The 17,999-nt window shown below is 31.6% G+C and overlaps 1 protein-coding gene across 3 annotated transcripts; it reads left to right on the forward strand.

Annotated features, from left to right (window-relative positions):
* Window positions 1-228: 228 nt before the first annotated feature.
* Window positions 229-16,505, forward strand: LOC134722005 (DNA-directed RNA polymerase II subunit RPB1-like). Of its 3 annotated transcripts, none has more exons than XM_063585414.1 (10): window positions 229-315; window positions 2,470-2,548; window positions 3,897-3,994; window positions 4,519-4,683; window positions 5,705-5,807; window positions 7,789-7,905; window positions 8,953-9,023; window positions 10,171-10,235; window positions 11,456-11,549; window positions 13,974-16,505. In XM_063585414.1, exons 3-10 carry the CDS (start codon window positions 3,958-3,960, stop codon window positions 14,876-14,878), a joined length of 1,557 nt encoding a protein of 518 aa, XP_063441484.1. In that variant the 5' UTR covers window positions 229-315; window positions 2,470-2,548; window positions 3,897-3,957; the 3' UTR covers window positions 14,879-16,505. The 3 variants fall into 3 exon arrangements, with proteins under 3 accessions (XP_063441484.1, XP_063441482.1, XP_063441483.1); XM_063585412.1 differs by lacking the exon at window positions 229-315 and adding an exon at window positions 585-746 and having other exon boundaries at window positions 2,470-2,556; XM_063585413.1 differs by lacking the exon at window positions 229-315 and adding an exon at window positions 585-746.
* The last annotated feature ends 1,494 nt before the right edge of the window (window positions 16,506-17,999 follow it).

A 17,999-nucleotide genomic window follows, 5' to 3' on the forward strand; every position in this document is an offset into this window, starting at 1 on the left:
AGGATCCTGTCCTCAAGCACCTGTGGTCTTTTGTAGACGAAACGCGCGTCTAGCGTACAAAATTTAGTCCTGGTATTTATGATGAATTTATTTGTGATTGTTTATGCGCCGGCTGCTGATTCTAAATAAAAAAAAAAGAAATGTGTCGGAAGTACTTATGATTAACTGAGCTAACCCGGAGTTAGCCGTCTTTGCAAACAAGCTTCTCTATTAGGGAATTCTTATTGCCCCTTAGGGATCAGTGTAACCGGATTTGACTCTTAAGATTAAATATGCAGCATGAGTTTTGAAGGCGGTAGTTGTTCACGTCTGTCCGTAAGCATTTTTAATAGAGGTCAGTGTTACCTGTTTTCAGTAGAAATGTAAAATTGAAAGAACACAATATTGTTGTCATATTTTAAATATGAAACATTAATTATGATTTTTTTTATGATAATGAACTTACTGTTTTCCCACACTATACTGTTATGACTGTATATGGATAAGGATAGCAAAAAACATACAATGTCAATGATTGAATGAACATGATGACGTCATTAATATATTTTCGGAAAGCATTTACTTTCACTTTCACTTCAGTTCTTTAAAAGGGAAACTAGCAGTTGAATCAGGTTCTGGGAACTTCCAACTTTCTAATTTTCCCACTCTTTGCGCTAATTGCTTAGCCTTAATACAGACATGACAGATTGCTTTTAAGCATTGTATACATAATTGAACATCACCGATTTTCCCTGATATTCAGCATTGTAAGTTATCACATTTTAATTTTGTTATCTGTTGTAGGAAATCTATTTATAGTATTTTGTGATGTAATTATTTTGTCACAGAGACTGATATTTTCCAAACAACTATCTGTAATTAATATACTATACTGTTTTTGGATAATTTTCTTGAAATTTATGTAAAGTATGATACTTTGATGGGGTATTAAGTTTGACTAAATTATATAATCTTTTGCTCATGAAATGTACAAAACCATAGTGTTAGGGGTAGCTTTTTTTTTTTCATTTTTCATTTAAGAAATTGCAGATTTGACAATGTTGATGGGGGATAGGACTTTTATTGGGACTCCTGGATCAGGTGTTTTTAAGCTTGAGATTTCGGGATTGACCCTTTCGGGATCCGGGAATACTTTTTTTTAAATTTCGGGATTTGGGATTTCAATTTATTTAAATTTGGGACCTCTGGATTTCGTGTTTTTAACCCTACCTCAATGTTTGAAGCTTTCTGACCATTTTGAAAAATGATGTGAAAATTGGTTATTGTTTATATCTGTAAATATATTTTTTCAGCATCTTACTTGTCTAAGGCCATGGAAAATTAATTGTTGGTTTCCCCTAACATGGGAAACTTTTTATAATGTAGGCCGGGCAGGCAGGATTTTTTAAATTTTTTTATGTAACCATGCATCATTTTCTATAGCAGAACAATAATCTTGCATATTTCCAACACTTTTAGTTAGTTGTCCCTGTGAAAAAAAAAAAAAAATTTTTTTTTTTACAGTAAAATAAAAAAACCGGCGGTAAACAAATGACCCGGTTGGGTTAGGGGAAACCATCAATTATTTTTCCATGGCCTAAAGAAACTTTTAACCACAAAGAGAATTCATGCTTTATTATTTTTATTAAATTTGAGATTCTTTATCTTGAAATGTTGAAAATTTAATAAATGGTCAATTAATGAATAACAAAATCTAGATTATAGCTTGATAAAAGATATGTAAACCAATTTAGAGTTGTTTGTTATACTCATAAGACCACTAAAAAATCAAGAATCAATACATTCTGATGCATAGAAGCGATAAGGTTATAATTTTGTATCAATTTTTATTGATATTTCTGTCTTTTTTGCAAGAGTTATCTCCCTTTTCAATGCAAATCTCCATAGGAATTTTAAATGGTGATTTTTATGCCCCACCTACGATAGCAGAGGGGCATTATGTGTTCTGGTCTGTGCATCAGTTCGTCTGTGCGTCCGTTCGTTCAGGTTAAAGTTTTTGGCAAGGTAGTTTTTGATGAAGCTGAAATCCAATCAACTTGAAACTTAGTACACTTGTTGCTTATGATATGATCTTTCTAATTTTAAAACCAATTTGGACTTTTGACTTCAATTTCACGGTCCACTGAACATAGAAAATGAAAGTGGAAGTTTCAGGTTAAAGTTTTTGGTCAAGGTAGTTTTATTATGATCTTTCTTATTTTAATGCCAAATTAGAGTTTTTACCCAATTTCACTGTCCATGGAACATGCAAAATGATAGTGCAAGTGGGGCATCCCTGTACTTTGGACACTTTCTTGTTTAAGTCTTCCTCAAGTTAGATTTTATGGGACTTTTTACTGTGTATATTTGGGGTATTATGCTAAAGATTAAAACTTAAAAATCTTCTGTTGCAATTACTTTCAGGTTAGGGTCAAATTTATGCTGGATTATATAATACATTTATTGAAAAAAAATATTTATATTTTTAAGGAATGTACAGGATGTTCTACATGAGGGACTAACTCAACTCTCATTGGTGTCATCTTTATCCAGAGAAGTCAAAATAACAGTATAAATGTAATGTTATTCTATTGTGAACTTAATTTTTACCTCTCCTGCAAACACAATTACAGGCTCCTGACTTTAGACAGGCACATTCAGAATGTGGTGGTGTTAAACAAATTTGAAGGCACAAACCCTCCCCTAACCTTGAATAGTAGTGTAACAGTACCACCCAAAAACAATCTTTAAAAATCAGTTGAAAAGCCCTAGGGCAAAATACATCTAACAAAAACACAATATGGATGTTGCAGAGTTCTGATACATGTGCATCCCTTAATCTAAAAGAACGGTCACGGAATGGAAGTTCCTTCATAATATAAGTTCCAAATGGAAAAAATGATCTGGAATATTATTTCCACAGAAATGAATATTACAGTAGATGTTCCTAACGGAATAAATAGTATAGAATACTTGTTCCATCAGGTACTAACAGGTATTATGACATTGTTTCCACTGGAACTTCTGTAAGGTGGAACAAATATACGTTGATAGAACTTCAGACTTTGTTCCTGATTCAGTATATTTTTGTCAGATTGACTTATCAGTAACCATGTGTCAACTTAAAGCAGAAGTAATGATTATATAATTAAAAGAAAAAAATAGGAAAGCCTTAAATGTCAAAATGTCATAATCTCAACACAGAATTTCACAGCAGAAACTAAAATGCATGTAAAGGGGTATTAAGGTGGTACCCAACACTTTCACTAAAATTAATTTGGCTCGTTTAATTTTCATAAAATTTTGACAAAGTATTTACTTTTACCCTTTTACAAAAATATAAAAAAATCAAAAAATTTGAACCAAGCGTTTTGTCAGAAAAATTAGACTGGTTATATAGCATTAGCAGTTTGACAAACACTTATTTTGATCATTGAGAAGCTTTATATTGCCTTCACAACGCAACGTAATTAAAACGTTAAGCTGATATTACAGAGTTATCTCCCTGTAGTGTTAGGTACCACCTTAAGTCTCTCTATGCCAACATCCATTTAACATATCTAGTTTATACTTAAAGATGTGAACTTTATTATACTCAAGTTGTAACTTGTATTTTTACTTCATTTTGAATTGATGATAAAATTCAAATGTTCCATGCAATGTTATAGGTAACAGAAATTGAGAATTATATCCCTGCTAACATTATTTATTTGCATTTTATTTAACTTATGTAAGAGTATGGGTACTGAACAGTTGTCATAACATTTTATATTAAAGTTGGAGTAACATATCTTATAGCATTGTGTATTAAAACAAAACTATCATTAGAGGACTAACATTTCTTATATTGTACATGTTGTAATTTAATGTATTGCCTAAGTATTTACACATACTAATTTTTTTGATACTTTTTTCAGATAATTGCTAGACTTAACCATCATTTTAATTATTGCTCATAACAATTGTGGTCTTCATAATATGGCAGCTTTAAGAAAAGATAGAAAGAAGACTTCTGGTATGTGTGACGTACATTACTGTGAATTTATTCATTTTTTGGGGATCCAATTTTTGTCAATAGACAACTTTCGATGCATTTATGTCAAAAACTCTGGTTTTAGTGAACGTCATTTGTGCGTTTAGGGGCGTCGTCACTTCCATTCCAATGTTGACTGAGTGGTTGGAAAACTATGATTCTATAGTGCAGGGATACAGGCGATCCCCTCTATATATCTGATAAATGACGTCATAAAGGCGTAAATAATTGACGAGTTTTTCTGATGACGGACAAACTCGAAAGTGGTCTATAACTTTAAATACCCCTATACAATATAATACAAAATAAAGTATGTAGAATTTTAAAATAAAATTGTTGAGTTAGTTTTTTGAGCTTTTAAAAAATAAAAATAAAAATTGGGGTCACAGGACTCTGTTACTACAAAACAAAATAGACATAAATTCATAACATATACTTTTAAAAAAGTGATAGAAATACAAATAGTACCTTTATATCATGTATAATGTATATATATTTCATTATAGATTCTGATGACATTGAAATCATTCAAGTAGACAAGGCATCGATAGATGAGATTGATAAAGCCAGAAGATTACAGTTACCTGATCATTTCTACCTCAACAAGGAGAATACACCTGATGAAGTCTGTATTGACTGTGAAAATTATATACCTGAACAAACTAATCATGGTAATATGTTTATAAATGGACATTTTTTTTTAATCAATGTTAGTACATTTGTATTTCTGTCTATCATCTTGAAACAAACATGTATAAACAGTGTTTCTAGCATGTCTATATAATAAGCTGAAATGCCAAAACATTGCTCAAACATCATCTTGTCAGGAGAATAACTCCTATAAAGAGATCATTGAAATATTAGTTTTAAAGGTGGTTGGTTTATCTTGTATTTCTGATGCAGTTTATATTGTCTGTGGCATAAATATTTAAGATAATCATGATAATAGGCAAAATCCTGAAATATGACATAATAGGCAGATTGAGTCATCTGTCTTATTTGTATATCTTATTTGAGAAGGCTTAAAACTGTAATAAGCACAAATGAGTTATCTATATAAAAAGAAAATGTGGTATGATAGCCAATTAGACAACTCTCCGCAAGAGACTAAATGACACAGAAATTGACAACCATAGATATTCGTACAGCCTTCAACGAGTAAAACCCATACCTCATAGTCATCTTTAAAAGGCCTAGAAATGACAATTGTAAAAAAAAATCCACAGAGAAAAAAATCTGCCTGATTAATGTACAAATTAATAAATGAAAAACAAATATGATATACAGCAACACTCAAAAACTACTGAATTACAGGCTCCTGCCTTGGGACAGGCACATACAGAATGGTACAGGGTTAAACTAGTTTGTAGGTGCCAACCCTCTCCTAACCTGAAACAGTTGTGTAACAGTACCACATAAGCACAAACTTTAAAAATCAGTTGAAAAAGGGTTAATATATTTAACAAAAACACAAAATGGATGTGGCAGCAAAAAGATGCTTAGTACAGACCTGAGGGTACTCTCAGTTAGATACCGCTAATTCAAAGCCTATAACAACTAAAACAAAAAGTCATACATCTAAGACTTTATTTCTTAGTTTTTGAATCAAGTATGTAAAAATATGTCACAAAAAAATTGCTACAAATTTGACAATCAACCATATTATTTCTCAATCAATGCAATATATTTCAGATAAACATACAGATGAAGTTATATTTAAATATACAATTGAAGATATTGGAAAATTTAAAAGGAAACAGCTAAGCCCACCTTGTATGAAAGGGAATCTTTCATGGTAAGTACATTATGTTATCAATCATGTATGTAGCTTCTCTGTTTGTAGTTGTCATATTGTATTTAATTGAACATTTTACAGGGACATAGAAATACTGGATGTCCCTCCATCTGTCCATCCTGTCTTGTATTAGCGCTCTCACATGTACAATTTGCCAGAATTTAATGAAACTTATATCATAGTTTTATATCCATGATATCAGCAATGTCTTGAATGAGTTCACAAATTTGTGGTGAACAATTATTTTTAGAAGAGTTATGACCCTTGAAATTATTCTTTATATGAAAAATTTCATAGCAGCGCTCCCATGTTTACAATTTTTACCAGATTTTTATGAAACTCTTTTCATCACCAATTAATTATTTGTAAAAAAGTTTTATCCTTTCCAGAATTTTATGAAACTTTTATCTTAGGTTTATATCAGCAATGTCTTTGACACTTTCAAAAATCACTGCATGCTGATCAAATATTTTAACTAGTTATAATGTCCCTTGGAATAAAAAATTATATAAATGGAAATCATATTGCATTGCTCTAAAGCCTTCATTTCTCTAAGATATTAATAAATTGTTTTTTCCCCCTGTGAAAGATAAAAGGTTAATTTTTAATCAGTTGAGCCAAATTTGAGGTATGAATGCAATTTATTTGTACAATGTTGTAAGACGTTTCACATTTATTGTACTTTTATCTTATTGTTATGAATCATTTTTCAAATACAGAATATATTTTGGTTGATTTAAAAATGTTTTACCCAGCTGTATAAGGAGAGATGACTTAACAACTAAAATTTATAAGGAAATGTATAGTAAAACATTTGTTTTATTGTGTTAAAGCAGAAATAACATAGGCATCAACTGACTCAAAATTTTCTTTTTCTTTTTTTAAAGCTTTTTGTTAAAGCTGTCTTAAAGAGGTAAGGCTCTACTAAAGTATTTGTTGGTTTGTTGTCATCTTGTGATTTCAAATTTCTGTCATTACATTTTCTCTCTGTTCAGATAGTAATACTTTTTCCCTATATAATGCTTACAAATGTGTCAACTTTTACTTTTATGGTGACTTATCTTTAAATGATAATATATTTTTATGCCCCACTGAGGAGCATTATGTTGATTGGTCTGTACATCCATTCATATATTTGTCTAATTATTCGTCTGTTCCGCTTCAGATTGAAGTTTTTGGTGAAGTTTCTTTTTGATGAAGTTGAAGTTCAAACAACTTGAAACTTAGTACACATGTTCCCTATGATATGATCTTTCTTATTGTAATGCCAAATTAGAGTTTTTACTCCCATTTCCATGGTCCACTGAACATAGAAAATGGTAGTGCAGGTGGGACATCAGTGTACTTGAGCCACATTTTTGTTTACCATGCTTGATATCTAAATGAACTGCATGTCATTTTTGTGCATACTGAGTGATTACTCTTGCATGTACTTCAAACTTAAAGGTCAATTTGCTGAATACTGTAAACCAACTTATTTTCGCGAGCGATTTACTTTCGCGAGGAAAAAATTAACGCGAATATAAATCGTCGCGAATGTGTAAAAATTAGATTTTTCTTATATCCAGAAATTAGAAAATTGCGAAATTAAATAGCCGCGAAATAGTTTACAAAGGGTAAATCGCAAAATAAAGTATACGCGAAAATAATTTGGTTTACAGTACATATTTCTGGAAATGTTTGAAATTTATCTTTTCAATTTAATTATACATTGTATGTATAACAATTTTAATGGTACTGATTTTTCTGCATCAGATGTACAAATCAAAAGCTCATGATGATGATTTGTAGACGCCAAAATTAAAAAATTGAAAAAAAAACAAAAAAAACATTGAATACCTGATTAAAGATATTCAATTATCTAGGAAAAACATAAGTATAGCCAGACCAAACATGAATGAGGGTTATATGCCATTATATTGATATTTGACGAGTAAATTGTACTGAAAATCTAGATTTAAAAAGAAATATTTATTTTCAGGAGGCTTGTTGCTAAACCTCGATGGAAACACAACAAAAAAGGGAAGAAATCTCTGAGTGTATGTCTTCAGAACTATTTAGGTATATTTCTTCAATGTGAAGGAGATGCAAATTCAAGGTAAAGTTATTTTATTAAATACTGGTAATTGATTTTGTTTATTGTAATTAAAATTACCATACTAGAGGCCCATTAATGTCAGTTGTTTGTAAAGGTATATCATGTTAATTTTTTTTTGTTTTTTTTGTTTTTAACATTATTCAGGCAATTGGTTTTCTTAATGAATTCGTTTTTCATTTTATTAAACTAGAGCCTTTCATAGCTTGCTGTGCCATATGGGTTTTGCTCATAAGTGAAAGTTGTACAGCAACCTAAAGTCAACCTCATTTGGGTTCTTTGTGTTTCTGTACATAGTTACCGGTAGTTGTCTCATATGGCAATAATACCACATCACTTTATTTTGTATTTTTGTTAAGATGTTTGTGTGTACCATTTCCAATGTGTACTGATGGTATGTTTCTATTTGTCATTAATCCTTTTAGGTACTTTGTTCATGCTATTCTGAAGAAGAGATATATATTTAGATATATTTAGATTTGTTAGAGAAAAAAAGGTTCATGTATATTTTCTGAGAATAACAGGAGACTTAACCCATATCATACCAAGGTTTTAGAATAATTGTGTTTATTCTAAAGATCCAATGAGCTTATTATCTAATTTGATATGAATTGAAAAAAACATCTTTAATAACATAACAACCGTATCAACCGTGTCATACATAAACCCTTGTGAAGAAGTCTGTTGAAAATTTTGGTTGAAGGACAACATTTTCATGCTTTTTAAAGAACAATAGTCTAGTATACTGTATTTTCATGCTCCATTTATGGGCATTATGTTTTTTCTGTCAGTGCGTCTGTTTGTTTGTATGTTCTTCTGTCAGTCTGTCTGTCTTGCTTCAGGTTAAAGATTTTTGTTAAAGTTTTTGGTGAAGGTAGTGTATGATGAAGTTGAAGTCCAATCAACTTGAAACTTAGTATACATGTTCTGTGTGTTATAAAATTTCTAATTGTAATGCCAAATTAGAGATAGAAAAGGATAATACCAGTGGGGCATCCATTTACTATGAACATATTCTTGTTTTTATAATTTCACAAATTTCTCTTGTAGGACCTGGAAGTGTGAAGTAGATGCATCAATAAAAATTCTTAAGCACAATAATGATGAACCTTTGATAAAAAGTAAGTTTAAAACTGGGGATACATTTATTTTCGTGGGTATCAATTTTCCTGAATTAGGAAAACTTACATGTTCGTGGATATTTAATTTCGTGGTTTTACCAAAGTCTGCTTACAAGCCTATACAAATTTACTGTTGAACATTTAATTTCGTGGTTCACCTGTACCCATGAATTTGAAAAAAAATTGATATCCAACGAATAATAATGAATCCACAGTATGTTATTGTTGTAAAAGTCAGAATCTACCAGCAGGTACTCTTTACAGGTTAATGACCTATGAAATTTGGGGTCAAGAGGTTACAGGTCAAGGTAGCAAAAACTGTTGTAGATTTAATTTTTAGGAAATTTGTTTTTCCCTATGTTCATAGTCTTTTTTTAATTCCAACTATTACCAAAAAATTTTGTTTGATTATGTCTCATAAGATAAGGGAGACCCATATTTTTGGATCAATAGGTTAAATGTCAAAGTTACTATTTATTGATAGAATTGGAAACAAATATCCAAATGTTTAACTTTTACAAAATTTGATTTGGTAATGCATCATAGGATGACAAACACATTGTCTGGTTTTTAGGTCAGTAGGCCAAATGTCAAGGTTTATCTAACAATTAATAAACGAAATTTAGATTTTTTAACAATTTGTCCAACCCTCTCCAGATTAAAATGGATAAAGCCATACGGATAGAAGACCCCAATGATTTTCATTGTCATAAAGACGCTGTATGATGTTTACGGTTAGCATGGTTAGTAGGTCGAATGTCAAAGTTTCACCAACAATTGATCAGATTGAAATTTGATTGAAAGTCACCGAGCGAAAGTGTGGGAAAAGTTTTGTTTCTGGATCCATAAACTACATCTTTCCTAATTTTTGGGTTGGATAATGGATAAGCAAGTGTTGGGTGACCAAGACTTTTTGGTTTTTGGGACAAAGACCAAGGTTTCTGCAGCAAAACTTGGGCAATTTTTCCTCGCAGCATTTATTTTCTGCAGACTTAATTTTTCAATGTGCTCAGTACCAAAACAAAATCTTCTGCTACAGATAAAGATCTAAACTAGGTTTGGTTTTAAAAATAATAATAATATAGTATTATGAAAAACTGTTTAATATAAAAATAAGTTTCAGACTTGTTTTCTTTATATTTTCCAGCAATTCACCACTTGTTTTGTAGTGACAAGAATATTGAAGGATGTAGTAAATTTATACTATGGAATGTAAGTACAATGAGTAACACATATAAAACCATGTGATAATAGTACTGTAGTTTAGGATGTTGGCTTCTTAGTTTTTGACTTTTTGTTCATTATCTGAAATCCTCTAATGTTAACTGTAAGAAAAAATCTGGAGAGAATTATCCCCCCTTCCCCAAAATTTTCAATTAGTTACAGTATATCTAAAAAAACAAGGACACAGACTATTTTGTCATTTTTAAATCATTTAAATTTCTGTGATTTAAATAGAGTCAATTTGCACCATTCTTTTGTATAGCTTGTTATTTTTAAACAGAGAAGCAAACATTTTTAGGATTCTATGAGGTAACAAGTTATTATACTCCCGCTTTAAAAAAGGGGTATACTGTTTTACCTCTGTCTGTCCTTCCGTCAGTCAGTCAGTCCCTCCGTCTCATGAATATTTATCGTCGCATTTTTCTCAGGAACTACAATACAAGTATTCTGAAATTTGGTTTCAGGGTTTATCTAAGTCATCTATATACCGTGTGATGCATTTTCAGATTAATCACTTGACAACTTCCTGTTTACCGAACACTTTTATGATTTTACACATGATAGCCAAGTTGAAAATTTTCATCACATTTTTCTCAGGAACTACAATACAAGGATTTCTGCAATTTGGTTACAGGATTTATATAAGTCAGCAATACCGTGTGATGCGTTTTCAGATTCATCACTTGTCAACTTCCTGTTTACCGAACACTTGCATATTTATACACTATTAATATTATCCACTTGCGGCAGGGGAATCATCAGTGAGCAGTAGCTCGCAGTTTCACTTGTTAGTAGTGCTTGTGGTTATACACTGGTATAAGAGTATGTTGCCCTTAAAGAAGGTCCACCAAAGCCAAAGATCAATATCCCTTTGTTTTAAAGACACCTATAAATGTCTGATGAATTGAATATTCATAAACTTTGCTATGCTTATTTTATTTTTAAAAAAATCAGTACGGTAAGTTGCAAAAATAGTGCATTATAAGCATATGAATCTATCTTTTCTACCTCGTCTTACAATTATAGACAGAAAATAACCAAACTAAGAATAATTGCCGAAATTTGTAGCAATACACACACAATGCAGTTCACAAAATTCACAATCTAATTGTGTGTGTATAGTCACAATCTCTTTCATTTAAGTGTTCCATTTAATAACACACATTTTTATCATAATGATGTTATTTATTACTTTTACTGTTTGACAGAAGTTAGTGAATCCAGCTAATAATTATGTGAAAGACAATAAAGTAACAATTGAAGTATGCATCACGTCGGACATCACAACTAATGGAATCTCAGGTAGATATTTACAGGATATTTTCATTCTTTGCTTACCTAGCTCATACGGCAAGTGAGCTTGCTTACCTGGCTCATAGGGCAAGTGAGCTTTTGCGCTTACCTGGCTCATAGGGCAAGTGAGCTTGCTTACCTGGCTCATAGGGCAAGTGAGCTTTTGCATCTTTTGGTATCTGTCTTGATCCATCATCAATAACTTGAAATTCAATCAAAATTTTAGACTCTAGTAATTGACAAAATCATGTATAAAGTTTAAAAGAATTGTCCCTTTGAAGTAACAGACATGTGAGACATTGTTAAATACAGACCATATTTTAAAATGCAAGAAACTTGTCATGAAAACCAGAATGGACAGTTCACATGGGTTATCCTTAGAAATTATCAAAATTGCCCTTTAATGTGATGAAAGGCAATTGTTACCAATATTTTGTTTTGCGTTTGTTTGTAGAAGCTATTATAGAGAAAAAGAAATTTAGATAGAGAAAATATTCAGTAAAATGGCTTTCTTAATAAGGCAAATATTTGCAATGGTCTATTTAAGTTTTACAAGAGTTATTGCCTTTGAATTCATATTTTTTCCTTCTTTTTGTTTTTTTTTGTTTGCAGAAAATTCAATAAAAAGAGAGAAAATGTAAATTTATATAAAAAAAATGTTTAGCTGAGTTTTACGTTAGTCATAGCTGTAGAACATATTATGTTGGATTATATTTTGACTTTATTACTTAGATAACAAGTGACCAGGCCTAATAAACTAGGTACTGTGACAATTCTTGAATGGCTTCTATCAAATAAAGGTCATTTTCACTTATGTTTTAAATTTCATTGACTTTCATTAAATTAACCACAATCTTGGTTTGTAATTTTGGTGGTAAAAATTAAATTTGCCATTTGAAAAATTACCAATATTTTAATGAGTTTGACTGTCCCTTTGGTATCTTTCGTCCCTCTTCTTTAACACAAGATAATCATGTGCATTATATGTAGTGTTTTTCAATATTTTAAAATGTTCACACAAGTATTTGGAAAACACATTTTGTAGGAATTGTCATGTCAAGAACTGTGAATTAGGCTAAGAATTCAAAGGATAAACAGGAATTAGCATATGACGGGATTATCATGAAATCGTCATCAATAACTGCGGTTATAATATTGATATAAACTATTCAATGTAGCCATGAGTGATGATAAGTTGTGGGAGCCCTCAACAGAGATGTGGAAATTTATTATGATATATATCATATATATAGATACCATCAGTTTTGAAGAATCAGTGATTTAATTTTACATCAGTTTTGGAGAATCAGTGATTAAATTATACATCAGTTTTGAAGAATCAGTGATTTAATCATACATCAGTTTTGAAGTATCAGTGATTTAATTATACATGTATAGTCGCCGTCACGTAAAATTGGCACCATGATTTTTGTCAAAATTTTCTAAAATATTGACCGCGTTTACTCGAGATCATGTTTTTCAACTAGCGGGATAAAAATCCAATCCAAATATATACTAATGTCCTACCTTTTATTGTGTTTGCACAGTATAATCCTGACCTTCACAAAATCCAAGATTATTTTGTATGGTGGAATCCGACATTGTTATTACCGGAAGTGTTGCCGTGGAGTCCACGTGCTCTCAATTTTCTTGTGTCTCTCGGAGCTGTGCGTCATCTTTAAGCAAAAAGCGCGGGAAATCGTATCATCAGTGACAATGATATTACCGGAGAGTAACGAATGTTATGTAGTAAGGGATCCTCATAGAAACCAAGATGGCGGTTTTACAATGAAAACAATCTTGAATAATGTGAAGGTCAGGATAATACAGTGCAAACACAATAAAAGGTAGGACAGTAGTATATATTTGGATTAGATTTTTATTCCGCTAACTGAAAAACATGATCTCGAGTAAACGCGGTCGATATTTAAGAAAATTTTGACAAAAATCATGGTGCCAATTTTACGTGACGGCGACTATAGTTACATATAGATTCTAACATTGATACCAGTGGATTATCGGATTTATCCAATCGAGATAGTTAAATTATCAATTTTAAAGTCCGAGCCGCCTCGGCGAGGACTTTAAAATTTATAATTAAACTATCGAGATTGGATAAATCCGATAATCCACTTGTAACTATGTAAGAATCTGTTTCTCTAATGATTAAAAAGACATTTTCTTTTTTTGTTAACCGAAAATCCCCTTCGAGTGCCTTTCACATTGCACGGAAGTTGTCAATTTCATTAACACCTGTTACCGTATTTTGATTCATTCAGTTAGCTAAAAAGGTCATGACCCTCAAAATCATCCAATGATCTTTTGAGATCACCAGCAACCACACGTTGATTAAATTTTTTTATACAATGGGTTTGGAAAGGGATAAATTTCCATCGAGTTAGAGAAATAATTTATATATGTTTATCATTACAGAATCACCTGAAGAAATTGGTTCAACTCCATCTGCATCATCTAGTACCAACAATACCAGTGGACCATTAATTCAAAACTGTAGTCTATTACGGCAACCAGGTTTAGTCCAATCAAGTCTCACAAGTCTAAGCTTGATACAAACCATCCCTGGCTACAGTTCATACATACCACCACTAAACAGTATACCAAGTCCTAGATACCAAGGCAGCATCTCAACAACATCAGGATATACAAGCTACGTCCCAACAAGACCAAATTACAGACCTACAAGTTCCAGATATAGCCCACTTAGTCCAAGCTATCAACCTACAAGCCCAAGTTACAGTCCAGCTAGTCCAAGCTACAGTCCAACTAGCCCGAGCTACAGTCCCACTAGTCCAAGTTACAGTCCAACCAGCCCAAGTTACAGTCCAACTAGCCCGAGCTACAGTCCTACAAGCCCAAGCTACAGTCCTTCAAGCCCAAGATACAGTCCAACAAGACCAGGCTACAGTTCAACATGCTCAATCTATAGACCAACAAGACTAAGATACAGTCCAACAAATCCTAGATATTGTTCAACAAGACCAAGTTGCAGTCCAGCTAGTCCAAGTTATGGTCCATCAAGCTCAAGTTACTGTCCAAGTCCTAGCTATAGTCCAACAAGTCAAGGTTACTTTCCAACAAGCCCAAGTTACAGTCCAGCTAGTCCAAGTTATGGTCCAACAAGCCCAAGTTACTGTTTAAGTCCGAGCTATAGTCCAACAAGTCCAAGTTACTGCCCAACAAGCCCAAGTTACAGTCCAGCTAGTCCAAGTTACGGTCCAACAAGCCCAAGTTACTGTCCAAGTCCGAGCTATAGTCCAACAAGTCCAAGTTACTGCCCAATAAGCCCAAGCTATAGTCCAGATTATAACTTCTTGTAATGGACAAGGTTCACTTATGGGGGTTATATCACAAAATGGCCTTAAATATCAACTTTATCATAAAACACCAAAAAGGTAGTAATTTGGTTCTTTTAAAAATTGGTCTATTTCAAAAGTCTAAATGCTAAATAAATCAGTTTTTTCCATAAAAGTACTAATATTATCCAAAGTAGGCCCATTTTGGATATTTTGTCAAAATTTGATGTTTTTGTGCAGTTTCAAGATCTTAAAGCTTTAGGAAAACCTTGGCTGCCACCAACGATCCAAAATGTTTGTAACCATCAATATAAACAAGAATTATCTTTAAAAAAGATATCCGATGTATTTAAATTTGAGTATATGTTTAAAACTATCATTTTGAAAACCTTCAGAAGCACAATGGCTTAATGATGCAGGACCTCTTTAATAAAATCTCCATCTGAATGTAACTACAAGAAATTCTTTACTAAGTCTGGTTATATTAAGGCATTTATATATAACTTGTGGAATATTGTGATGACACCTAAAAATTTTTTTGGTCAAAAAATCTAGTGCAAATAAAAAGAAACAAATATACATTTACTATTGTTTGCATTAAACTTAATTCATGGTTAACAAAGCTCAAACTATTGGTAGTATAAGTAGTATCTTTCTGTTTACATGCACCGAAACCCAGCAGAAATCTCACATGCGTAGGTGCGTTCTAAAAGTCATGTACGTTCGTACAACAAAGTTGACATTAAAAATCATGTAATTGTCCCGAATAAACAGCTGTCATGGATGCAAAGAGTTATTGGAGAAACAATTATAATAAAAATATAAATCTTTGTAAGATCTAGTTAAAATATTTTTAGTTTTTCACTTGCTTTCAATCACTATATAATTTTCGAGACGTTTTTTCAAACACAACCAAATCACCCACCATGACAGCATTTTATCCAATCACAGAAAGGATTTTCGAGCATGCGTAGTCTGTTGCCATAGTGAAGCGTCCTTAAGTTCAAAGTGCACAAACCAAAACTATACCGACTACGTCGCAACAAAAAATAGGATTGTGGACGGCAGTCAAGGTTAATTATGCCAAAAACAATCAAAATTATGGATTTTATTTTTTACCAAAATTTACCTAAAATACAATAATGTTTATTTCAGGGATCATAGCTTTATAAATTTTAAGGGAAGGTGAAAAAAAAAAATTTTTTTTGTCTTATAGTATTATTGTAATTTTTTTGACCGATTTAAAATATAAAAAAGATTTTGTGCCAATTAAGACCCTTCTTGAACCTTCTCCTTTTTTCACAAATGTTTTTTTTTTACTCCAGCAGACGGAGTCTGTAAGGACAGCTGTTATTAGATGAGAACAGTATTTTGATATTCCAACAAGGCCAAGCTACATTCCAACAGATTACCCAGTAAGGTCCAGTTTACAGTCCTTTTTATTAGCATTCCATTCACACTCTTCTATATTCATCATCCATTAGTTGATAAACAAACCTGCAACATGAACTAGACACAAAAAATATTGAATGTTATAATAAATAGTTTTTCTTAAAATGTATTGAATTCCAGGCAATGTTTGCCATGATTTGGATAACAGTAGTGTCACTTTTATAGACTTAATTGATATAAATGCATATTCGTAGCCAGGAAAGGGGGGGGGGGGGGGGGGGGGGGGGTTTGAAAACAAATAAGCACTGTTAAAGTCAATGTTCTGTTAGAATTGTGACTGTTAAAGTCGAGTTTGTGAGTCCAACGAACCCCCCTTTGGAAATTCCTGGATACGGGCCTGAAATGTGTAATAGAATATTTGTTAGAATTACATTATATCTGTTTATGATTGGTCAGAACCCTAGCAGTAGCCTCTAGAACCTTTATTAATTGAATGAACAATTATACTAATATTTTTTACGGAATCATTGCACAACTGCATTTAAAAAAAGATAAAAAAAGAGTTGCTGGAAAACTGACATACTGTGGATTCATTTATTTTCATGGTTACCAATTTTCTTGGTTTGAGAAAAATTTGCATATTAGTGGATATTTAATTTCATGGTTTTAGCAAAGTCTGCACACATTCCTTTAGAATATTTGTAGTTCCTTGAATATTTGAATTTGTGGTTCTCTTGTAACCACAATATCCACGAAAATTAGTATTCAACGAATATTAATGAATTCATAGTAATCAGAAGACCTTTACAGCAATATCATACACACCAATTCATGTGATGTTATAAATGTCACAAAATAGTATTGTCATGTTTTGGGTAACAATCTACTCCATAACCATTGATCTTTGTTGTTGTTTAATTCATTATACTTATTGATACAAATTTTAATCATAATGTCTTTTTTAATTAATGATTTTTTATTGCTTTTCATGACAATAGTCACCGACTGAGCCATGTGTAAGGGTAAAAGAACACCATGCAATATCATATTTATAACCGGCATTTTAACATAAGGTATAATACATGTACAAAAAGATAATATTTACATTTGTTATTGATTGCATTGAATTTACATGAAAAATAGTTATAACATATTTATATTTTTGAAGATGGAATTTGAATTATATATTGCATATCATTCTTATTTTTGAGAAACTATTACTTTCTAGATAGTATGTGTATTATAATATAAAGGGGGATAACTGAAGTAAACAATGGCATTAATTTTTGGTGGTTGAGGATAATTTGAGGCATTATTAGTGAAACCCTTGTCATTCTGTTCTTCCATACATCCAAAAATAAGTTTCCATTCACCAACTTTAGTTTGCCTAAAAAAATCTCATGAAACTTGTACACAATACTTTTCAATGTTTAAAACAGAGATCAAGATGAGACTTTGGTGACATCAGTTACCGTACTTGAGTTATGTTCCTTATAAAGTTATAAGCAAAATGGCATCTTTTTCATTATTTTTTCCTTTAATATTGAAGTAAGGACATTTATGATTACAGTTGGGAGGCAACAACCAGTAAGAATAATAAATTAATGAAGATGTATTGATATCAATAAAATAAGATATAAAACTTAATAGCCATCCCCAATTATCATCAAAATCTTGTTTTTAGGCAGTTGTGAATTAATTCAAAGGACTCTCAAAGATCTGATATTGAATAAGATCTAAATACATGTATGAT

This window comes from Mytilus trossulus, chromosome 6, assembly GCF_036588685.1.
Source record: "Mytilus trossulus isolate FHL-02 chromosome 6, PNRI_Mtr1.1.1.hap1, whole genome shotgun sequence".
NCBI lineage: Eukaryota > Metazoa > Mollusca > Bivalvia > Mytilida > Mytilidae > Mytilus > Mytilus trossulus.